Raw genomic sequence first — 25,991 nt, 5'->3', positions numbered from 1 at the left:
AAAAGCTGCTGCCCATTTGTGCAATTAATAAAATCATATATCAACAATAGAATGTTTACTATGGAGGGAGAAAATGTGCTTGACAAGCCATTAAGTTTAGATGCTGAATTATAGTTGGTTTGTTCTCTATGAATGTCAGATCCTTTTAGCTATCAGATGCAACAAAGCATAGAATTGTGTTTGATCTATATTCACATTATCTAATATCATATAATAAGTGGCACTGAAAGCCACAGGGCATATCTTTCAGGGCTGATGATTTCAGTATTGGGGATTAGTGATGGAAAATTATGGATTAGAGATGATATCAGTGTATGTGAAGATTTCAGATAAATGAAGTACTAGACAGCATTTCCATTAGATCGCTATTTTAATAGAGATAAACCTGAATTTATCTTCCTTTTAAGTGCAGGACAGCCAGTAAATTCTTTGTTTGTAGGAGTTTTTAAAACACAATTAATTAAATGTTAATTAAAAAAAAGAAAAGAGTAACAAAATAGGAATTACTTTTGTGCATTTATTGTTCACTTGCATATGAAAGAAACAGATTTAAACTCTTGCACTAGTCTTGTTATAAATAATATAATTAAAAGATAAGTCAGTGATAAAATTCATGAAATTAATCTATTTTACTAACACATCTTCTCAAATTAGACATCCAGAAGGGAGTACTCTAATCATCCAGTCTGACCTCTTGCATGCTACAGGTCAGACAACTTTTCTGAATTAATTCCCATTTCAGCTGGCACTTATCTTTTAGAAAAGCATTCAATCTTGATTTTAAAATATACTGCTAAAATGACTTTGAGAAGTATTTCCACAGCAGATTTTTGTGGCTGAAGCACATTCTAGCTCAGTTGAGTTTTTCTCTTATTTCTATGTATTTTCATCTGTTTCTACAGTTATACTTATTTGTACTATCAGTTATCACATAAAGCTTTCTAGCTACAGAATCACGATGGTGTTTGTGTGTAGCTGATTATCTCTAATTTTTTGATAACTTGCCGGCTTCTGGAAGATCACTGTCTGATGAGTGCAACAGAACCCAGAACTGACAGCAGAAATACATGAGGTCAAGGATGGCTCTGTTTACTGTTTCATTCTGGAATCTGTTTGTTAGGGAATTTTTAAGCTTTATAATGTGTGGCATATCAATTTTTTTATTATACAGTATACTTGATCAGAACGTACTGTACCAATATAAGCAAATGTCTTACAGCACTCTAGAAATAGCACATTTGTGCAGCTTTGTGTGCAGATTTGTGTGTATAATCGGTCATTCATGCCTTTATCAATCAAACTCACAATCTAGTTAGAAAAAAAAAACGCTCTAGGATATATTTTTTATCAAAACCATGTTGTTTCTTAATATTTGTGTCTTTTTAGTTTAATTCCTTACTACTGGTGGGAGAGGAAGAAAAAAGAACTCAGTCCAAAAAAACAAAACAACAACAACAAAAAAAAAACAAAAAACAAAAACAGAAACACTACTTCACGGCTACTTGGAAGCAAACATTGAAATTATGGACCAACATTTTAATATATGAAACAAGCTGAAGAATGTGTGTGGCTTCCTTCTACTGATCACCAAATGGCCAAACTCTGTGTCAGCTGTGAAGACCATGAGAAACTCCATAAACGTCTCCTTTTGTGCACCAAGTACACCTGCATTTTCACATTCTCAAGAGACCTTAGATCTCTTCCCAGTACTCATACTCTTAGTGATATAACCTCAGCTGTTTTCATTAGTCGAGGAGTGTCTAATCTTTATTTATGAGGTCTGCAATATCTACTTTTCTAGTCTATGTGAGGTGTTGATCTTACCTCTATATCCAAGTATATCTCATTCTTTAATATCTTTGTCCTAAAAGGTTCTTGTAACTTTCCTGTGGACAGAAAAGGGATTTTTTTTCTTTACTTTATGGAAAGAAAGCTATATCAAAGAGAGCAAGTCTATAGAAATAGGTGCCTAAAGGCAATACCAGGTAGAAGAATGCTGGATTAGTCTTTGAAGGCATTAGGGAATGCTTTACGCTTACAAAGGATTCAGGAAGCTAAAGCACTGTCTAGAGCTAAGCACTGCAGTGTTTATGAATATCTGGCTCTCTCTTAAGTTTATGTATTGGAGATACAGTCAAAGCAGACTCACATTCCTCTGGAGGTGCATGTAGATATTGAACTGAGTGAGATGTGTCATTTCATAATGGAAATGATGCTTATATCAGCTGAGATTTTCCCATTCATCTGTTTTAGCCAGTGCCCACTAGAGCTAAGTGTTCATAAACATCTGGCTCTGTGTTAAGTTTATTCATTGGAAGTAGAGTCACACAACTTTCGCAAAGAGACACGAACGTCTCATCTTGAATGGCTCCCTTCATCCTGTGTCTCCTCTGCAGCAGCACGTCGAATTCACGTCCTTTCACCTACAGGTGTCTCCAACAGATGCCCTTTCACGTCCAAACGCGGAAGAGCTGAAAAGTGAAGCAGTGGAGTCAGAAGAGAGGGATGCAACCGTCTGGATGCCTTTCCCCGCGGCTGCGGAGGCTGCGCACCCTGCCCGCCCGGGGAAAGGCAACCGGGCGTGTGGGGCCGGCTCGAAGCCCCAGCCTGGTCCCGCATTGGTTCCCGAAGTTCCCGCGTCATTTTCTCCCCACACCCCGCTTGGCACTGGCAATCACAAGTCTCAATGGAGGGGCGGGAGAGAGCTGTGGAGCGCTGAGAGGGTTCCTCCAACCCCCCGGATCACCACCAGGGATGTCCGGGACTCAGCCCGAGGACGCTTCGCCTCCGTGCAGGAACTGGACAACCTCTCCAGAGCTGAACGAAACGAGGGATCCTTTTTTAACCCCATCCGCAGATTACGACGATGAGGAGTTCCTGCGCTACCTCTGGAAGGAGTATTTGCATCCCAAGGAATACGAATGGGCGCTGATCGCTGGATACATCGTCGTGTTCATCGTTGCTCTCGTCGGGAACGTGCTGGGTGAGTCTGGCTCCCGAAGTTTGTCCAACCTGCCTTCACTCGCGGGCAGATTTCGCCTCTCCCTGCTGCAAACCGCGGGGATCCGGGCTGCGGGGAAGGGGCTGCGATCACCGGGGCGGGTCGGAGCTCGGAGCTCGGCGAGGCGACCCGGGTCGAGCCGCCGCGGGCTCCGTCGCTGTCCGCGGGGTGAGGTGCTGAAACAACGCACCCCGCCGGCGGCCCCGCCTCTCAACCGGTTGCCCTCGTTCCCCGGGCTGGAAATCACAAACGCGGGCATTTTCTAACGGCTGTCCGTAAGAGACGCGCGTTTTCTAACGGACAGGCACGGGGGAACGGCCTCGGGGTGACGGACGCCGGGGAGCGGCAGCGGGACCTCGCTCCGCGGCGAGGGGCCGGGGCAGCCGTCTGCCCTCAGGTCGGCGGTTGGCGGCTCTCGCGCAGCCCCGGCGGCGGGGGCGGGCTCCTTCCCACTGCTCTCCCGCCTCCTCCCCGCTCCCACGCACCCGGGTGGGAGGCGGCGGGGGGCTTCGCCGCTTCCCGCGGGCACCGCTGACGGGGACGGGCGGGGGCGATGTGAGGGCCGGGGGTCAGCCGCTCTGCACTGCTCCTCGTCCCCAGCCCGAGCTGTGACCGCTTCTTGACAGCCGCCTTCGCCTCGGCACCGGGGAGATGGCCGCGGGGGTCTCTGCGCTCGGCGGAACGCGTTGAGCGGGATAAATAACGTCTTTGTGAATGAACGTGCGCCTAGGGAGCGGAGTACGCCGTGAGAATCTGCTCCAGCGGAGTCACGGCCATTTGCATTTTTCATTCCCATCGCTGACATTCTCATGAACGGAGCGGCTCACTAGCGCCCAGCCCTGCCATGTGGCCCTTCATTCATGAATTTCAGCGCGTCATGCGCTCTGCCGGTGCTCCAGGCTTCTCGAGACACGATGCGAATAAAGCTTCAGCCAAAAACAACGTTTTGCACGGCTCTTCTTTTCTTTCGATAGTCTGACGGTGCTATTTTTGTCTGGAGCTGCCGATAAACACCGAGCGTGTACGTTGGCCAACCCATGGAGCCTTCACCACAAAGGCTGTGTAGCAGAGTGCGTGCTGGTCTGCTGCTCTGTGCTCACAGTGTAAGACAGACCCTGTGCTTTGTACTATCAAGAAAAGTGCCTTCCGTCTGATCCTGAAAGAGGACAGCTTTTAGAACTGTCTGTGTTTAGCCGCCTCCCTCTACCCATTCTGCAAACAGGCTGTCCTCTTGCCTTTCAATATTCAAGGTCAGATCTTCGGGTATGGGAGCTCTCATCCTGTTTACCTTTTTTTTTTTTTTTTTTTTTTTTTTTTTTTTCCCCTGAAGCACGAGAAAAGATTTCCTCTCTTTTCACTTGCAAACAGAGGCAATATCGGTGCTCCTCCCCGTCGTGCCTGCCTTATCTTTGTGCCTGGGGTGAAAGCTGGCATTTAGCTGTCCGCCCACCTCTCCTTCGACAGGACTGCTTCTATCCAAGCCTTTGTGCATCACACAGACCTCACTCTTCCAAAATGCTGCCCCTGTTCACTGCCAACTTACTGGGATCTGGAGGTGTAGGTGCTCATTAGCTGAACACTGTCTCATCTTTATGCAAGAAAGCTGATTGCAGGCTTATGTGTTTTTGAGGACAGAAATTGATGTGGTCTTGCCAAACACATTTTTGTGAAACCTTGTTTATTCAATTAGCAGTGAAAATCTGAGAATGATGACTCTCCAGAAAATTCCTGCATGGAAAATTCTTACATAGGGTTAATCTGTGATTTAGTCTTGGACCTTCTCTAAATAAACCAGATATGGTTTAAATGGCTAAAAATTGTTTTGGTAGAGTATAGTAAAGTTTTAGTGCTTCATCATGTCATCCTTAATGATGCAGTGTATTCCTCTGCTTAGATTTGACTAATGCATTTGGACTAGTGTGAGATGAGAAGTCGGAGTTTTGCTTCCATTTGCCCATGTTTCACTCAGTTAGCACTTTGGAATACAGGAAAGACCCTTGGAAATCTTAATATCTGGTTGTCATTTTCAATTGTGCATTCACATAGAATTAGGTCACTCACTGTGCTCTCAGAACGACATTTGTGCAAGTGGAAAGCATAGCAAAACCCTTAGATATTAGTAATGAACTACATTTAAGCATTCTGACACTTAATTAACAGCCAAGGTAGAAAGCTTGAACTTTGATTGACATTTACTGGGCTTTTGGCCGATCTGCTCTGCAGGAATTGTCCTGCTAATAGTAGCATACAGCAAGGTCTGCATTGCTATTTAGCTTCCAGTTTAATTAGGAGAGTTGACATACTCTGTCCAAATTGCTGCACAAACCAGCTAAAATGAAAGGTGTTAGCAAGCCTCTGTGCTTGAACGCAGGTTTGATTACAGCAATCAAGTTCTTCACATCAGTAATTCTTGTGTGCGTCCACTCTAGCTGCTCACCAGAGATTTCACTGGAAGCCACTAAAAAGGAACAGATTTGAAGAAGGTTTTAAGACATTCAGATAAACTGAAATCATGGTGATAACATCAGTATGTTTTGTCCTATTTTCTTTTTTGTTTAGACATGATTTATCAGCAGAAGCAGAACAGTCACTGAGGGTGAGGACTTTCTGTTTTTCATATAAGACCAAAGCATTCCCTTACCATACGCAGAAACAAAATTACAACTTCTTTGCAAAGCAAGGGGAAGCCAAAGGACTTCTCAACAGTGGACTTTGAACTAATTGTCTACTTCTTCTTTATTTAAAAACAATGATTGAAATAGAAATGCAGGAAATTAAAGAAGGAAAGATATATTTAGGATGCATGGAGGACTCTGGTTACTGGCACAAAGATTCTTCATGAAGTAGTTGCAGCAGTTAAAAACTGGAATAAGACTAAGAGGGATAAATAAGTAATGTCCAGCCCCACACATTCAACTGCAATTGCACAGATAAAGAATGGGAGTGGTTCTCATTTAGCGTATTTATTCAAGTAGGTCAGAACTTTTCTAGTGAAATGTTTTCCCTCAGGGAGCATACACTCATCAAAACCAAATGGTACAGCAGAGATCACTTGATATGTTCAAAGAAAGGGCACAACACAAGCAGCCTTCTACTGTCCTGCCAACCGGGTTGCTGGCTCTCTGGCAGTCTCCCTGCAGCTGGCAAGGGCTGAGAGCCTGAGATACCTGCCAGCACCCAGCTTGTAGCTCTTCAGCACTGCTGGCTTTTGTGGGTTGGAGACCATGCAGAACATCAGCCAGAGGCCTCAGAAACCTTATTTATTCACAGAACTTAGTGATATTTGTTTCTCCTTCCAACTTAGAATGAAATCCTGCCTAACTGACAGAGAGCTAGTCTTCTCTGGATATTTCTATTATTTACCATCTTTCATAATAATCTCTTCTGCCATATTATGGCGATATCTGTACAGAACCCAACTGTAGTCCTTTCCTCAAAGAGTTCACAGTTTGAGTCATAAACTCAACAGCATTCAGCTGATGCTTACTTACTATTATTTGATTTTTAGGACTGTTTTCTTTCTGAGTGTAGAAGAAAAATCGAATGTATGGTTTTAACAACAAACTTCTAGTTGATGCTATCAATAGGCAACTGTCTCAGCGATTGCTCTGTTATCAATCCCCAGGTATCAGGAATACTGAGATCGATGCATACATTCATGTGTTGGCAGAACTGGATGAACCATGTTTTCCTGTAAATGATGCCATGATTTTCATAGAATTATAGAATCACAGAATGGCTTAGGTTGGAAGGGACTTTAAAGATCATCTAGTTTTAATTCTCCTGCCATGGCCGGAGTTGCCACCCTCTAGAGCAGGCTGATATCCACAACTACTCTGGACAACCTGTTTCAGTTCTTCATCACCCTCTGAGTAAGGAATTTTCTGCTAACATCTAACCTCCATCTCCTCTCTGTTCATTTAAATGCTTTCTCCCTTGTCCTATCACTCCTTGTAAAGTCAGTCCCTTTCCTGCTTGTAAACTCTCTTCAAGTACTGAAAGGCTGCAAGGAGCTCTCTCTGGAGCCTTCTCTACTGCAGGATAAACAAGTGCCACTCCCTCAGCCTTTCTTCACGGAGAGGTGCTCCAGTCCTCTGACATTTTTGTGGTCCTACTGTGGACCAGCTCCAACACTTCTACATTCTTTTTGTTCTGGAAGCCCCACGTCTGGATGCAGTACATCAGATGGGGCCTCATGAGGGCAGAGTAGAAGGGGACAATCAACTCCCTCTCCCCGCTGGCCACCCCTCTGATGTGGACCAGAATATAAAACAATAATTCTGCTGTAGACTCGTTTGATGACAAAGTAGGAGGACTGGAATCAGAAAACTTGGGAAAGTACCTAGTCTCAATGGTCAGCACCAACAAAAGGTACTGAAAAAGAAACAAACATTGTTTCCTTTTCACATGGACTCCCATATCCTGTCTTATTCATAGCTGTTCTTCATAGTCTTGTGTTTTATTGTTTGTTTGTTTGTTTGTTTGTTTACTTTTGGAACTACAAGAACATTTTAGAAACTAAAACTTTAAGACTCATCTGCCATCCAGCAACTGCTTTCTACAGCACTGCTGATGAAATAACTCCTATCTGATATTATTTGATATACCATAAGCTTTGACTTAAGTGATGGATATTTCAGCAGCTCCTGCAGAAGAACAAACTATCAGACAGTAGTCAGAATTTCCATACTCACATGCATTTGACGGATTGCCTAGGAAGCAAACAGTAAACATTATTGTTGCTTTTTTTTTGCTTTTGTGTCATTTTTACTTTCAAGATGTCCTCCTGATAAACATGTGGAACTCTTCTAGAAAAACTCGTCTAATTTAATTTTACATTCCCATAGCTGTAGGACTGATAGATCTGAAGACTAGATCTGCTACTTAGTCGAAAAATAGATGCAGTCTCGATAGTTATAGGGCGTCAGGATATGTTGCTTAATGCCTTGATGAGTGAGGTTTTGAAAGAATCATATACATATGGAAGAAAGAAAATAACTCATCATGGCTCTTCAGCCTCTATCCAGCTCCACAAGACTTCCAAAAACAGCAAAGGCCAGTCTACCAGGAGCTGAACAGGGACTAACACACCTTTCCCTCAGTTTTCCTAATGCAATTCCATTTTATGCTGACAGATGCATTTTGAAATACATAATTCAAAAGTTGCCCAGCTTTTCAGCTCTGGAGCTCACTTTGATTTTACCAAACCACACAGGTTCAAATTTGATTCATAGTGAAGTGTGAAATTTTTTATCATAATATTATGTGCACTATGACAGCTACATTAAAGGTCCTTCCATCTCTAACATTAAATGTGTAAGGATTTTGTAGGTTTTTATCATTACTATTGATAGACAAATATGTATAAATGCATCTTTGTGTGTGGTGGGGCAATTTAAAACTGATCAGTCTGCGTTAATCCATTTAGTGAACTCTGGAAACTGTGTGAAGATAATTTCTGCTTCATCCAGAATTGACCAAAACTAATATATTTGGCAAACTATTTGCATAGTGTAGCTGACCTTCCAGTAAAAACTCCCATTCCATTAGACTGTTAATTGCCCAAGATTATCTAATGCGACTCAGTTAGAAAATGAATTCTGTGCCAATTAGATGATTGCGCTATTACTCCCAATTGTAATTTGTACAGATAAGCTTCCAGCAAGCAGAATTTAGTTCTTATGTTCTTCTCTTGCACTGTAATAATGAGGCAGTATGTAAAATACAGAAATGGACAGCCAGCAATTCCAACTCTTTTAAAAGCCAGAGTCGAATAGAGCTCTTGGTAGGTAGAAAACACCTCAGAAGTTACATTGCTGCTAACTGTGCAATGTATATGTTTTTGTTTGCTTGTTTGTTTGTTTAATGTAGACTCTCATTGTCTTCTGTGGGAGACAATAGTACATTTCAGCCAGGCTGACAATAAAGAAAATGTCTTACAATTACATTTTTCCATTGCTATTCAGCTATATTTCTTATTGTTCCAGTGTTTCCTAGACTCATATGAGAAAAAGAGAAAATGCAAAGGAAACAGCACATCTAGACTTGTTTATCTGTGATACATGGGCTGCACACCTAACACTTGCTCCTTTTGTCATTCTTCGGTGATTTGTTGATGGGTGTCTAGTCTGTCCTATGAGGAGAAGCTGTCACCTTACATACAGGGTATGTAATTCCTTTGTAGGTGCAGCCTAGAACATAATCCATCTATTCTGCTTCCAATTAATATATTCAAGGATAGTTCTTCTCTGTTGGGCATTGTTTCCAACTGGAGGAATATTGTCAATATTTTCATTACAATAACCACTGTATCAAAAGTATCTGTTTTTTGTATTACTCTTTCTATTACTTTTTCAGTGTAGCCCTGATCTTTTTTTTTTTTTTTTTTTTTTTTGATAGGGCGAGTGGTCAAAAAAAAAAATGAAAAAATGTTTGAGTTCAGAGCTTAATAGTGGATAAGAGATTGACAGCATAGGAACTCGATATCATCTTTCTATTCACAGCAGAAATCTCTTTGTTTTAGATCTTTTGTTCTCACTGCTGGTTTAAAAAACCCCTAATTATATATCCTCTGCAATTTACTTACAGTGCTTTGTACCCCTTAATCAAGATTTTCAATGAAGTTGAAAGACTCTTAGGTTTCCTAAAATAAATAAAATAAGCTTGGACTTAGGCACCAAATTTTTAGACACTTATATTAAAGCAGAAGAATTCTCAATCAGGAAAAGAACATAATGAAAGTAATTTCAGTGATAGATTTTTCTACTGAACAGTATACATTTATTTATTGTTTCTACAGGACCTCTGGAAGAATCTCATTTTGTGTAGCTTATCTACTCAGCCTTCATTTCAGCATGATCATGTTGATAGATGCTCCACCACTGAGGCTTTGATGCACAGTATGTAATGTCATAACATGTACAAGAACAAGGGAGAGATTTCACAGAATCATAGAGTATCCTAAGTTGGAAGGGACCCAGATGATTTGTTGAGTCAAACTCCTGGTTCCACACAGGACCAACCAAAAATCCATGTAAATTTTGATGACTAGTGCTTATAACCATGTAACTTCTTTGTGACCATATTTTTAGTCAAATGATTGTGATAATGAGTTTCTAAAGTGAACTAAAGCCATTGAAGCTTAACATAATGGAGGCAAAGATATAACACTTTATTTATACTCAGGTGGAATTTATTACAAAAAAAGAAAAAGAAAAAAAAGAATGAGGCAAGACATTGTACCTTTAATTATGTAAGGAAAGGTCATGTATTGCTGTTTGCAGAAATTATGGTTTTATTTTGACCAATAAGTCTAGTTGGAGGATGACCCATTAAATGAGGTTGACTGGACTTCTGGACTGTTAGGAAATTAATTTAGGTCTTCTGTAAGGCATAAATTGACAGCTGAACCAGCTATTCACCAATGGAAGGAGAGCAGCATAATGTTTAATATGCTCAATGCAGTGTAAGTCTTCCAGGAGGCAAGCAGCTGCCTTTTATACCAGCTGGAGCTTCTGTATTGTTTTCATATTCATCTTCAGATACAGTGAGCTATGCTCATTGAATAGGTGGAATCACAGTCTCTAATTAAAATGCCCTGGGCCACAAAACCAACAGGGATTCAATCTGAACATGAAAAATACCAATCTAAAACCATCACCACATTGTCTTATCCTCAGGACTATGAGGTATATGAAGTTTTCTTGATGAACTGAGAATAGTATCTTTCTTAAATTTTAACTCTACTTTTAATTGTTCTGTTTAGTCCTTCTGGATACTCTCCTGTGAGCCTTCGGGGGATGGGCGAGGGATGGTTGGAGTGTGAGTGCTGAAAAAAACTTCGTTAGAGCAGAACTGTCCTCAATGGGGAAAACCTCTACAAATTTTTCCAAGCCCTGCCTGCCCAACTCGAGCTAGTTTGCGGTCTTTCACTGACACTGTGTGGCCGAGGCAAGAACAGCAGTCGTTTTGGTTAAAGCTCTTCTTTTGTCTGGTGGTTGGGAAAAGAAAACCAACAAACAACACAAAAGCATGTGCTTGCTTATTTTTGTTTGTAGAAAAGTTATTAGCTGGAACCCTTAGTAATTTTATAAAATAAAAACTAAAGTATAGAAATTATTCAAATAAATAAGGCAGGTAGTTAAGTTCCAGCACAGTGTTCTCTCAGTCTGGGAGCACAATACAAGAAAAATGTTCTCAGTTTATCTCTCAATTTTTTATTGAGCTTGTGAGCTTCTTTTCTTCACTGCCCACGTTTATGCATGTTCTCCCACCTTCTTTCTCTCTCACATTCATAGCTGAGAATATCCAAGGCTGAGTAAAATGTTTGAACTTATTCAAAGCTTATTCAGTGTTTTTACTGGTTCATAGATCTGCTGAAAAGCCCAGTTTGGGCCACCACAAGATGCTCTAACTAATCAGGCAATCCATTAAGTCTGTGGTGTCTCCCATTTTTTTTCTTAGAAAGACTGGTGCTGGCCTCATCTTTCATGATTTTGGAATACTCCTTGGCAAAATTCACTTCCAGTTGAAAATTGTTCCTAACTTTCTCATCACTGCTTCTCTTCTCCAGGTCAGCAAGAATGCTGCTGATGTCTGTCATCCCCTTTGTGTAGGCAGATGTTATACTTCAGTGAGATATCTTTCTCTGGCATGTTCCTGTAGGGTTTGCACAGGATCTGCATTACTTCACTTCTCTGTTGAGCTATTTGAGATGAATGGAATGAGAGTGGAGATCATACAAAATTATTTTGCTAGGATACTTAATTACTTCTAATATATTCAATGGCATAGTCTGACTACTTTGCATTCTCATAAAATAATATTTTTTGAACATCCCATAGAGACCTTTTCTCATTGATCTGCTAGATCACTGGTGTGGCTGTGAAGCTGACATCCAGGGCAACTGACCAACCTTTTGACTTGCTGTCACTTATATCATACTGCCCTGTTCGGAGAACTTGAATCAAATCTTTACAGTTCTGTTTAGCCTTGTACTGAAGGAAAACATTGCCAGTGTGTAAGCAGGGTGAACACAGTACTTCAGCCAGCAGAGGGCAATGGATGGGGGGAAACGTTTTAAAATCTTTCTTTTCAAAGGCTTCTGTAACAGTTTTTCTTAACCATATCTTTTTTTTGTTTGCTTGTTTGTTTCGTTTTTTGATAGAGTCAGGGAATAAGTCTCTGGGAGACTTCCTAATTAATAAGGTAGTATGTAAGCATGCTAATTAAATTGCTATTGCACTATGCATCACACAAAGAATGGAAAATGGGCTGTGCAGGTAAGAAAGCATGAGTTCAGAAAGGTAAACACATAAACATACAGAAATTATCTTTCATTTCTCTGTTTGTAAATTATTATTTTTTCACTTTTCAGGAGTCTCTTGGCCCTGTAAATTAGAATTCAGAGGAATTCAGACCTACTTTCTTTGTACTGGTTTTGCCTCCTGCACACTCCTACTCCCTAGGTAGCAAGAAGCACAGTCCTTTTTATTTCCCTGAGGAGCAGCAAGTACTGAAGTTCATCTAAATTCCACCTTAGTTAAGCTAGCACAGCACAGCACAGAGCTGTGAATTAGGAGTCTAATTTTTTTATCCCTTCGATATCGAAGTTATGGCCTTCGATAACTTCTGTGCTTTACTTCCCTTACTTCAGAGATTGAAAATTATTTATTTTCTTTTTAGCCCTCTGAGGTTTTGTTTGCTGACACTTGTAGAAAGCGCTGAATATGACGTTCAACATACAACAAATTGATTTCTGGCATAGTTTGTTGTCAGTGAAATGGAACTTGCATTAGTTAACTTTGTGGATTATCTCCTCTGTTACATGCTGACTGAATCTGCATTGCCATAATGTCTGTTATAATTGTAGTCATTCTATGATCCTATGATAATTTTAGTAACCCCATGCAGCAAGTGGCAGTAATAAAGCTCTGGATAGTTATAATTATCTTATTGAGGTAGATAAATAGTTACTTGAGTAGATAACTTAAACCACCGAAATGAGCAGTAAATACAATTAATATTTATACGTTGAGCTTTTGATTTATAAGTCTTGCCTTTCACATATCTAGGGCCACAGCAAAATAAAATAAAATATCCAACAAAAATCAGAAATTCAGTATCCAGGAAGAAAATAATATAAGAAATGAATATTGTGGGATACATTTCTAAGGGCAGGAAAGAGCTTTGCAGAGGGAATTTGCAAAACCATGATTTAATCAATCTCAGTAAATCAATAAATCTCAATTTATTTGATCTGTAACTTCAATTAATCTAAACTAATTATATTGTATTATATTGTGCCATCTCACATTCCACTATCAAATTTAGTTAATTACTTTCCTCCCTTATCTCACTGCTGCTGTTTTGCTTTTAGACCCATCTCGGGGTGAGTCCCCCCACCTCATTTAGTCATGGAACTAGGCCAAACCAAGTCAGAACCACTGACAAGAAGATATTAAGAACATCTATATTGACACAATAGGGGTTTTAGAAGAAACTTCTAAGGAGTTAGTTGATAAAATCACCTTTCCTGAGAGAAATTGAAGGCCATCTCTCTCTTCCCTCTCCCACTGTCCTAAATTACCCCCAAATACTTAAACCTAGACATCATGAGGAAATGGTCCGATATTAGCTCTTGCTAAAGGGCTAGTAAGGACTTGAGTGGGTATTGTGCCTGTTTCGATCACCGCAGTCTGACAATAAAGATGTGATCCAATCTGAAGAGCATCCAGAGAGCAGCAAGGAGGATGTTTGCAGAAACATCAGCAGTAATAAATAAATAAATAAATAAATATAAAAAATCAGTTCTGAAGTTGTACAATCTGAAAAGAAAACTGTGTAGAGGTATAATAACAATCATTATATATCATATCCCACTTACATATGTGAAGAGTTGCCAAAGGGGAAAGCTATTTGTCCTTGCTGCCTGTGTACAGAAATGTTATATAAAGAGCAGCAGAAGAGAAGTAGATTAAGTATCAAAAGATTAATTTCTTTTTATGAAAGGAAATATGGCTCAGCATTGCAGCACATTTAAGAGAGCTGTAGTATTTTCACTTGTAACAGATTTTGAAATGCAAACTTGCCAGTAGTGGCTTACTGGTGCTTCTGGTGTAGCTGGGTTGGCATAAAGACTTAAGCAAGACAAGATTCATGAAGAAATATATTTTACTAGAACAACAGATATTAGCTGGGAGATGATCACAAGTTTTCATGCACACCATGCTTCTTAGGATCTGAAGAAGCATCTTATCACAAGAACTTATGTGACTTCAATGCTGTATTTTATTTCCATCTGTGTTAGTTTAATAAGAGAATGGTTTAACTCTAGCTGATTCTGTTTTATAGTTCTTGAGAACCCTTCAAACTCTTTCCTGTGGCATTCTGTGATCTGTTTAGTATTTCTAAATTAAGCATAGTGCTATATCCTGACAGATTAAGGAGATTTCGACTCTTCATTTAGATTTGTATGATGGGTTAAATAGTGTTTATAGGAGAAGAATCTTTGATATGCAGTTAATTGCACTGTTTTCTTACAAGAATTATACTGTGGTATTTCAAGAAAATGCTGAGTATGAGTCTCTAAAGAGCTTTTGATAAATCTACAATGTTCAAAAGCTATTGATTGTTACGATCTCTGAGGAGCTAACTATTAAAATTATTACAAAATCTATTTTAGGCAAGTTTCTCAGACTCAATCTTGGTATTTTTAATGTATTAGCTTATAAATTTACTGCATCCATGATAAAGAAGGGATTTTTTTCATCTGAAAAAGCCTTTCAAAATTGAAAAAGAAAAAAAGAGAGAAAAGACACTAAGCAAAATTTAAAGGCACATCTTTTAAAGTATCTTCTACACAGTGCTTTTGATTACAATAATCATGGTCAAAAATATACCACGTTTAAAGTGCATTGCTCTTAACACAGCAAAAATTGTATTCATTTACTTACCTCAAATCATAGATACCTTTTCCCCAGGCAAATGCTACAGATTCTCTACATATGCAATAGACACATTATGTCCAGCAAAATAGTTTTTTAAATTGTTGTTTTCTTGATAGAGTTCATAAGACTCCATGCAGCAGTTTGAATCAAGCAGCACAATAGCATAAAAAAAAGATAAACCTTTCCAGAGATAGGTATTTATTGTCATGGAATTGAGCCAATGGATTAAAATAAACATGAAGAATGTTGCAAGAATACTCAGTGAAAATAGTACTTGAAGTACAATAAGCTACTTTATTATACATCAGATGTTTTCCCTGCTGTGGTCTGTGCAAAACTACTCACTGTTTATTGAGAATCTCCCTACATGAACAATTTTTTTTTCCACTCTAAAAGAAAACACACAACTTCTACACCAAACAACATACTCAAATGTTCTGTCCCTTAAACAAGGGACAACATTTCCTTAATTCTAACAAAAAAAAAAAAAAAAAAAAAAAAAAAAAATTTTTCCAGCTCACTAACTTTTCTTTCCAAATTCAGTTTGTATTGCAGTGTGGAAGAATCATCACATGCGAACAGTCACCAACTATTTCATAGTGAATCTATCTCTGGCTGACATTCTGGTCACAATTACTTGTCTTCCAGCAACTTTAGTGGTGGACATCACAGAAACTTGGTTCTTCGGGCAGCACCTCTGCAAAGCAATTCCCTACTTACAGGTATTATTTTACTGTGTTTGTATATATGGTGTCCACGTTACTCAACAGAGAGAGCACTACATTATCTCGCTCATGGTGATAATGCAAGTCTGTCACAGCTACTGAAGTAGATACCTCAGGATACCTACAGATCATGAAATCACTGTTCCAATTGTGAATAAATTTGTGCTTTGCAAACATTGTTAGACTTGGGCAAGGCACGTTCTGGATCGTTTGTCTAATACTCTTCACTTTTTTGTAATCTTTTTTAACAATTCAGAAGAGATATGAAACAAAATAGTAATAGAATTATATACAGAATTATATTCTGTAAGGGGACCTAAAAAGCTACACAAGTATCCAGGATGTAGAATCTGAACTTCTGAAGAAGTCTGAAGAGACTCTATGCCTACATATATGTTTAATGACTTGTTTTTCTTTCTTTAAAGGTAGTCATAGTGTCCTGGGAGCCAATCATATTGGCTACTTTTAATATATTTAATCAAGCCTTCTGTCTTATTGCCACTTATTACCAATGGACTTAAGTAGTTATGAGATCATTTGCACGTGTATGATTGACAGATACCTTTTCTGAGTATAGCTGCTCAGGTGAACTCACTGGGCATACTAGAGTGGCAGCATATTTGGCCTTTTTTTGTCATTATAAATCAAAAAATTTATAATGCATGTAGATGATGATCTCTGTGCACCAAGCATGATCTGTGTTCTCAGTAGAGATCTGCATGTTCAGGCTGAAAATCCACATTGTCAAGGGCAACAGCTTTCCAAAGTATGTCTTCTACTGTATAAGATGAAAAGCACAAGACTTTCAAAGCCTCCATTCTAATGGGAGAAAATCTGAAGAGAAAATGAAATGATTACTGAACAATAAAACCAAAGTGATAGGTTATTTGCTATACTGAATAGAAGGCTAAAGTCACATTGTCTGCTTTAAGTTCATTGGTTTGCTTGTTGTTTTTTTTTTCATGAGATTCTAGATTTCCATTGTTCCTTTGAAAATTGAAAAAGTAAAGCAGTAGTACAGATAATCAAATATAGCAGAAAGAAAAAGCTCATTTTAAAAAGTTGTTCATAAAAGAAATAATGATCAAACTGCGTGACCATTTTTTGGAATAAAGTTTTCACATATTTTGCAAATTCTAAGTTGTATGAACTTATTGTTTGTATAAATTTATTCTAGGACTGTTACTCCTACTCTGGGTGGAACCCTAACATGTACATTGTATACAGATGTAAGACATAGAAACATAGATATAAGCAAAAATGTACTTACTGAGAGGGTGGTCGAGCACTGGTACAGGCTTCCTTAGAGAGCTGTCTGATGCCCCACACCTGTCAGTGTTCAAGAGGCACTAAGATAATACTGTTAATAACATATTTAATTTTTATTTAGTCCTGCAGTGATCAGGCAGATGGACCTGATGATCTTTGTAGGTACTTTCCAATTAAACTATTCTTTTCTATTTGATTCTACAGTAGATGAGTATATCTGTTGGAATTCCATAATAAATGACTTAAAACAGAGTCTTTTTCAGAAAATAATTTCCATTTAGTATGTTCAAACAGAAAGCTAGGAATGTTGAAAATTGAAATCATTTTTAAAACTGAATAATTACATTAACATTTACATAATATTTCCTTTTCTTCAGACAGTTTCAGTCTCTGTGTCTGTACTAACACTTAGCTGCATTGCTTTGGATCGATGGTATGCAATTTGTCACCCTTTGATGTTTAAAAGCACAGCCAAGCGTGCAAGGAACAGCATTATAATTATCTGGATTGTGTCCTGCATCATAATGATTCCTCAGGCTATTGTTATGGAGTGCAGCAGCGTGTTCCCAGGATTAGCCAATAAAACCACCTTGTTCACAGTGTGTGATGAACACTGGGGAGGTGAGTGTGTCACTGATCATAAAGACTGAATTTTTCCTGTTGTTATGTAACAAAAATATCAGAACATATTAAAATGCAGTCAAGTTTCATAAACAATGTTCATAATTATATAATCTTTCCTAGAACTACTGTTTTTTGAAATACTCTGAATTTTTGTTTTCTTTTATACTGCTAAGACTAAAAGTACATTTGAAACCAAGTTGAAATGAATGAGGCTGCCTAATGTCTTGGCCATGTTAATGATTACCAGAGGGTAAAAATATTCCCATTTTTAAAAGCTTATGCTTATATAATTCCCAGTGACTGATAGAAGCTGCAGATTTAGAGAATTCAGTCTTCAGAAATAATTACACAAAAACAGATCTCCTATTTACCTGATACATTGATTTTGCTAATTGATAATATTTAATTAGGTCTTTATATGTATCTCCTGTGATTTCAATGCAATCTGCATGTCATAACAGAATTTAACAGAGATGTCATGGGTATGGTGTATCAAGTTAGTCAGCAATTTAGGTTTGTCATAGACAAGATAATTCAAATAACTTTAATATTACAATCAGTTACAAATTATTCTATCCAGGAAGTGTTACTCCGTCTTTTGAGATTAACTTTGAATCTAACTACCTCTGTATTTGAATTCAAATGCAGGAAGTTATAAGTATTGCCTAGGAGTATCTTCTTCCATTTTGTCTCAGCTCACATAACAAGTTGTGTAAGACACTCATTTGAATGGTTAAGATTCAACTCTAGTGGGCCTTGGCATAACTCCAATGCTAATAGAACATATGCATTACATGCTATCACTTTGACACTGGATATGGTGACCATCAGTAATACACACAGGAAAATAAAGCCAAGTTTGCCAAAACACGTGATTGTTTAATAGCCTCAAGACATTCTATATAACAATTGTATTCTCCATCAGAGTTGTGTCTGTTGATGATTCCAGTCCTGTGAACAATTATAATGAACTGCAACTTGACCACTTCTACTTAATTACTGTGATAAATAAGTTCAAGCAGCTTGAACTGCTGAGGGTGCTTCCATGTGCTACTCCCCTGCTAATAGCCTCTGTATGGCCATTGTGGAATTAATGTGAAGACAACGGCTTTTGAATTCCCTGTTCTTTATCTTCTTCATCCTTGTTAGTCCTCTGGGACAAGGCAATGAGGCAGATACGGCCATTAGCTAGCTGGATGTCATTCCACACAAAAAGATGTGCAGACAGTATGTAGGTTAAAGTAAGACCCTGTTCAGATGGGAGTATTGTAGTTGGTGTTTTATTGGAGTGGCACATTTGTACTTCTATTGTTCTTTATTCGCCTATGTATTTTGAACCCCAATCTGCAGTATTTTTTGTGACTATTTTCTTTCACAATATTCACTCTGAGTACAAATGTGTCCAATCATTCTGGGGTTATTTATCCATGACTTCCTCACCTGAAGGTTAGATTGGAAGCAAAGACTCTTTTAATCAACCTAGGAATTGAAAATGATGGAAAGCACTGTAGTTAATTAATTAAGGAGTCAGGAGAGTATCTCATCAGGGAACACAATCTCAAAATTCCCAGATCTCCATTGGCCTCTTCTTGATTTCCAACAGGAAAATTTGTCTTTCAGACTTGAATCCATAGTAAGTGTGGAACTATTTCAAAAACTGTCTTATTCAGTACTGAATGAGAATACTTGCAGCCCGCAATACATCTGAGCTGAAGTACCCATTATATAAAAGAAGCTCCCAGGCTCTACTCCAATGAAGTGTATATATCCAAAGTGAAATCTATTTATCTTCAGGTGATGCTGTTAGCCTTTACTCAGACATCAGGAGAGATGAAATGGGAACAGTAAAGGCAAGCTCTTGCATGCAGAATTGAGGTATTTTTGTGCTTGGATTCAGGATTGAAGAGTCAACACTCCAAATATTTTTTTTTAATTGATGTTGAGCATAAAATAATTTCACATTAGAAATCCATTAAAGTTTTCTGAAATGGGAAAGCTTTTCATTTTACTTAAGATAACAATTCTATTTTTATCCTGATGCCTTTTCAATTAATTCTTCTTCTAGTGATAAAGTGCCATTATTGCTAGTTATTCTTCTAGTGCATTTCTTATGCCCTTAAAAAATAATCCTCTAATCACCTCGTAATAATAGCTTACCTTAGTAACTTGAGAAGATGACCTTTCTGCTTATTAAGATACAAGTAGGTTGCTCAAATCATGATATGTCTTAGTAAATGTAGAGTTAACTATATATTAGCCATGATGATAAAATATAATACATCTCTTTCTAATCATGCAGAATGGAGTATCATTAGTCATAAATAATTTTGATACAATTTGAATTGTCTAAAGACAGTTATCTGGGCCACTGCATAGAAGATGTAACTTTTCTACTGAGAATCTGGGTTTGAAATCACAAAGACCCCCAAATAGAAAAACAAAACGTGCATAAGAGGACATCAATTAGAAAAGATGGATGAGCACTGCAGACAGAAGAATGATTAAAGAGCTAATATTTTCCATGAGAACACTTGCATTTTTCCTTGAGTTTTATTTTGCCTTTTTTGACTATAGAGTATCTAAGGTGAAAGAGATCTAACCAGGAGGAGGTTGAAGAAGAAGGAAATTTGTTCCTAAGAAGTCATACTTGCAAAGAGAGAGTACATGTGCTTGAAACTGCAGGCACTCAAGAGCAAATTCTACAGGAGAATGAAATTGCGTGAAGAGGAAAATGCTTATATTTGAATGCTAACTGCTTCATTTAGAACTGGAAATAATTTATGTTGTCTAAAATTAAGATACATCTAATGAAATCTTTTCAGAGTATCATGTGCACCTTATATCCCAAGGATGTTAAACTGCGAATTGTCAAGACTGAAATTTTAACAGGAGGTGCTTGATGACACTTTCCAAAGTATTTCAGAATTCTATACTAGATCTGGGAACTTAGGACCGTTGAAACATGAGGTGCTATGGGGGACTAACAGACAGGAGGATGTCTGGAACAGTCCAGGAAAATGTCAGAAATGCCAAAGCAGGAGACAGCACTGTACCCAGACTTAGGTTCAGCTGCTAAAAACTGTACTAGTCTGGTGAGTGTCTGGAAGTCTGAACCATACTGTGACACTTGGGCTCCTAAATGGAGAACAAATAGTAGCCACTCTGACTAATAAAAAGATTTCAAACATGTGGTTGGACAGATGCCAGTGACTGCAAATGGTGTAATAGTTCAATCTAAAACAAGACGCAATTCCTTTTTAATTGCTTCTGGCATTCCTGAATATAAAATTCATTGCCAATTCTAGGCTGAGGGTTTTTCATTTTGAGTACTGTCTAATAACAATATTTTATTTGGGAGTGCAGAAGGATCCAACTCACTTAAGGAGCCAGCGTTGGCCACAGTTCTATAATAGTCTGTAATTGCTGTGTGCTGAATTTGATGATAAAGTGCCAAAATAAAAGAAACATATATTAAAATGAGCTCATAATGTGTCCAAGCCAGCTAAACACATTCTCTTAGAGCTGTTCGTGAAAAGGGTGTTAGCCAAAGTGCACTAGCCAACCTCTTTGCATATGATATGGAGATAATCCTTTCCAAATACTATATGATTGAATGGAGACAAGAGGAAGACTTTGTGTTCCATTTCCTCCTAGATTACTCATAAAATAGTAGAAAAACATACTGTCTTAATTCTGGAAAATAACATAGCTGGAAATTGCATCGTTACATGAAGGTTTGTACATCCTGTATTGCTACCTGGAGTGTAGAAAAGAACAAACAGACCCTGAATGTTGATCAATGCTGTAAGTTATTTAAGAGCACTGTGCAGCTATTGAACAGGCACAACTCTGTTGCATAGTGTTAGAAGCTACTTGAGTTAGATATGACCTGGAACACCGTGTGAGTGATACTAAAAACGCAAACGAACTTTGTTATTATGTCCAAAATAAATGCAAGTAGTGAGAATTTTTGAACTATATTAAGTGGTTTAAATATGCAGAATTTAAAGCAAAACGTAAGGAATGTTTTAATGCAGCAGGAAGCCAGATTACTGTGAATACTGAAATCATGCTTGGCATTGTGATGGATTGATACTGCAAGAATAATATAACTGCTTTGAAATGTTATTTTAGCATTTAACTAGTTGTAAGTACTCTGACACAGGAACACACTTTGAAAGCAACTGTGTTGTGTAATATAATTTTCTCTACTATGTGCAGGTACTTTCTAACATTTTTACTTATTGAGCTTTATTCTAAAAGTGTACTTTTTAAGCTGTTTTGCTTCTGCATATTTGTAAGTCCAAAAATGCATCAGCATCTTCCTGAGATTAGAAAATATGGAAATATTCCATGGATGCTCTAAAAAATTGCTATTTTTCCCTATTCTGTGATATGGTTGATATGGGTACAAATAATAATTGATAAGTTGATATGGGTACAAATTTAATTGTGCATTTATGACTGACAGGAATATTTTTTTTGCTAGCTATAATAAAACCTTTTGAGTCTGGGTTGTTTTCAGTTTATATGTATACATATATTCACATATAAAATTCTGGCAAAACTGGAAGATGTAGTTTCAAATTTATGCCTACTTACTTAAATTACCTACTTACTAAAATCTGGGACTGCAACGCAGATCTGAGAAGGAAACCAGAATAAAGTCTGAAGTTTGTTTAGTAACCCCTGCAACAGACAAAAAAAAACTGTAGGATACTGGCCATTTATTTGGTGGAATAAGCATGCTATATAGGAATGCCAGTCCCACCTCAATTCCAGTCCCTGTGACTATTTGTTTTCTTTTTGTCCCATTCTCTCTTTTCGGCAGAACAGTAGCCAGTGATGTGAGAATCATTAATTTCTTATTAAAGTGATGATTACTCTGGCAAAGAATTATCTTTGCCCTGTCCCACAGTCCATTAAGTCAGTTGTGGATGGCAAAAACAGCTTTCTGCATTAGAGTAAGAGGATCAGTGGTTCCAATCAGACAGCTGATGTATTGCCAGGTCCCACAGACTGATTGATGCTCTCATTCAAGGAGCCTGCAACTCACTTGCTTGATAAATGAACAGCACCCCAAACACGCCCTTCCTCCTCCTTTCTGCTGTGATTGTCGAACAGCTTTAAAGCTTTTTGTTGGCTTGAGAAGCTAAACAGAGTCATGCTTCTTAGAGAAAAGTTCTACAAAGAGCTTTGCTGTGGGTGGAGGAGGGACAGTTTTCCTTTGATGTTCTGCAGCTGGCACTTTCCAGGTGGCTAAACTTCAAAGGCAAGTCTTAGGATTTTCCTCCAACCTGGTTCATCAGTCCTTTGTAGATAGCTAGGCTCATTTAATGTTTCACTTTACTTGGAATGGTAAATTGGAAGCCATAAACTCCAGATGTCCTTTTAAATATGCACTGTCCTTCCACCTGAATGGGGCCTGGCTGCCTGCAGAGCACTGAGAAAGCGGGTGGCACCTCCTGAATAGCAGGAATGTGCTTTCAGCTCTGACCTCCTGTGATCCCAGTAAGCCACGTGCCTTCAGTTTCTCCTTAATCTCTCTGCTTGTGGAGCCTGGATGTTAATATTTCCCTGTCTGTTTGGTCCGTGGTGAGGTTGCTTTTTCTGAAATACAAAAACAATTTAACAATTTTGAGATCATCAGAAAATATACAAACTCAAGTTACTGCTAATTATCAATCAATCAATCAATAAAATAATTTTTAAAAAGACCCAAATGGACTGCCTCCCACAGGGATATTCACAAGAGCTCATAGTTGCAGCTGTTCAGGTGAAAGTTAGTAAGATGATTTGCTACAGAGTCTTAAAACAAGTAAGGAGCCAAACACTTCTCATCTGAATTGTTTGAACACATATCCATCAATGCTGTGAAATATCGATGGCAATATTTTTACTGCCTTCACTAGCAGTGAACAAAAGCAAGATTTTGCTCATTGGTATGGTATATAGTTCCAATTACATAGCAATTTTCTACTTCCATGATATATATTTCTGAAGTTAGAACTACAGTCAACAGAGTTTCAGTGAGAGATCTCATAATTTTGAAATTGGGAAATTTCAGAAATTAATATAATCACTTATTTTTTTCCTTCTAGTTCAAAATGTAACGCATTAATTATCATGCAATTTAACTGCTCATACAGTGCAAAGTTTTGCAACATATTGTCACTCTCCATAATGGTCATCTCTGATTCTAAAACTAAAGACAGCTTGTTAAAAGTGTCAAAGATGAGGCAACTTAAAGTGAGTTAGTTACTGTTTAGATAATGCTCACTGTTTTAATAAAAGCAAATCTTCAGAATCATGTAGAGAATGTAAAGAAATCATGTCATATGAAGGCAGTGGGAATGGAAGCAATTAAAAAATAAATCTTGATAATAAGATTACTGGATGCATCTTCCATTAGTACGTATTGTGTCTGAAATAGACATGGATATCTGTATGAATAATGGCACAAAGTTATTTTGACTTGTACTTATATTTAAATACACTTTTTTTTTTAACTATCTTTTCAGCTGAGGTTTACCCCAAAATGTATCACACATGCTTTTTCCTGGTGACATACATGGCACCACTGTGTCTTATGGTTTTGGCCTATTTGCAAATATTTCGAAAGCTGTGGTGTCGCCAGGTAAGTCACTTGCATTAATTCTCTTTGCTTGCTTTTATGACCATGGCTGATTCTCATATGAACCCTTTTTCCATATATGTTCCATGTTGTCATGTAGGATCTGATTTACATGGATTTTTACATTCTCACCAGGTCCAACAACATTGCTAGCTTACAGCTACTTTGGATAAAAAATGAGAATTCAAAAATGAAGGCAATCAGGCTGAATGTAAAACTCTTCTTTTTTGTGTCTGTGAAGGACTTCTGTGAGGGACAGAAGGAGAGGAAAAGTCAACTGAAAGACTTAGAACGTAGAAAGATCTCGTATGTTATATTGAAATATTGAAAAATCATAGGTGATTGTATATGGTGGTTGTGTACTGCTGAATTCTTCTGTAACAGCCAAAAGTTAGAATAATCAGTTCCTCATTTTGTTAATAGTTTGTACAGTTGCTTTTGTATTTTTCATTCTGTAAAGTCTCAGTTTCAGAGCAGGTCCAGTCTGAACATAAGTTGAACAAGAAAGTTCATCTATCAGAATTGTGAGAGTGGAATTGTCTGATGTGAGCCATGTTAACCTGGCTAGCATCAGTAATGATAGACGTGAATTACTGAGAAATAATTGGCATAATCTATAACATGAACATCTAGTTTTTCAATTTTCATTTTAAAAATATAGAAAAGTAAACAAAAATATAGAACAAAATAATATCAAATAAACAAGCATACAACATGCAAACCGAAGTGGTACAAATCATGTAAATTTTTTCAGAAATGCTTTTCCCCCTCCAACATTTTGAATTGGTGTCAGGTTGCTTGAGAATAATTTTTTGGATGTGAACAGTGCCGTAATCTATCATACATCTATCTGCAGTTCCCTCTGCTGTCTTCTGCTTTGTCCAGGATGTATCTATAGCTCTAGCCTCCCACCATCCCCTGCCCCATCATTCTATGAAAGGCAATCAGTTCATGCTATTAAAGAGATAATGCAAGATACTCCCTCTCAAATGGGCTGGACAGTGGCTATCAGGACATGGACATGAACCCTTTCTCTTTCACAACCATGTCTTACACTGTCTGAATTTGAGGCTGTCCTGGCCAGTGTATATTATCTACCATATCAAGAGCATATTCTCATTGGATCAGATGGAGTCATTGTGAAAATCTCTAGTGAATTTCAGATTTCTAAAGATATATATGCTTAAAAATTAAAATCAAACCATATAGTGACAAAAAATATCTCTTTCAAGTAACTAAAATATATTAAAAATATATTTAAAAAAAAAACAAAACTGTCTTTAAGGCATTTTGATATCTAATTGGAATAGGAATTATTCTCATTTAAAATACTTATTGGTTAAACTAGAGTATAATCTAACTGTTTATCATTTTTACTTTTAATTTCTTACATTTAGAAATTTAAATAATAAGTTTAAATAATAAGATAGTTTCAAGATAAGAATCTTCAAGTCTTTGCTGGGTTACTTTTTAAATGAAGTTTAGTCTAACATAGCCCTAAGATGTTCTTTATTGCTTAATAATTATCTGTGAATTTTTCTGTCCTGTGGTGCTTAAAGAACTTACCACTGTATTCCTTAACCTTCTCTTCTGTATTTTCTTTACAATCCTCCTGTAATCCAAAACTATTTGTTAGTTTAGTTAATGTGAGCAATTGTTCTTAACTTAAAGTTTGAAAACTTAGAAAAGTTTTTTTTTGAAACTAAGTTTCAAACTTAGTTTGAAAATGCTAATTAAAGTTAAAAACAGAAGATAAGTTACTAGAAACAAACCATTTTGGTGTTTCTGGT

General features: G+C 37.8%; 1 protein-coding gene across 1 annotated transcript in view; it reads left to right on the top strand.

The window, feature by feature from the left end:
- Positions 1 to 2,754: 2,754 nt before the first annotated feature.
- Positions 2,755 to 25,991, top strand: part of HCRTR2 (hypocretin receptor 2) — a 32,389-nt gene continuing 9,152 nt past the window's right edge. Inside the window, exons 1-4 of the mRNA XM_010707821.3 lie at positions 2,755 to 2,983; positions 15,493 to 15,671; positions 17,321 to 17,564; positions 24,089 to 24,204. Coding sequence (XP_010706123.2) covers positions 2,755 to 2,983; positions 15,493 to 15,671; positions 17,321 to 17,564; positions 24,089 to 24,204 — 768 coding nt within the window. The remainder of the gene's footprint in view (positions 2,984 to 15,492; positions 15,672 to 17,320; positions 17,565 to 24,088; positions 24,205 to 25,991) is intronic.

The sequence above is a fragment of the Meleagris gallopavo genome, chromosome 2, assembly GCF_905368555.1.
Source record: "Meleagris gallopavo chromosome 2, MGAL_WU_HG_1.1, whole genome shotgun sequence".
Lineage (NCBI taxonomy): Eukaryota > Metazoa > Chordata > Aves > Galliformes > Phasianidae > Meleagris > Meleagris gallopavo.
The sequence above is the reverse complement of the archived record's forward strand: the minus strand, read 5'-3'. Positions and strand labels throughout refer to the sequence as shown.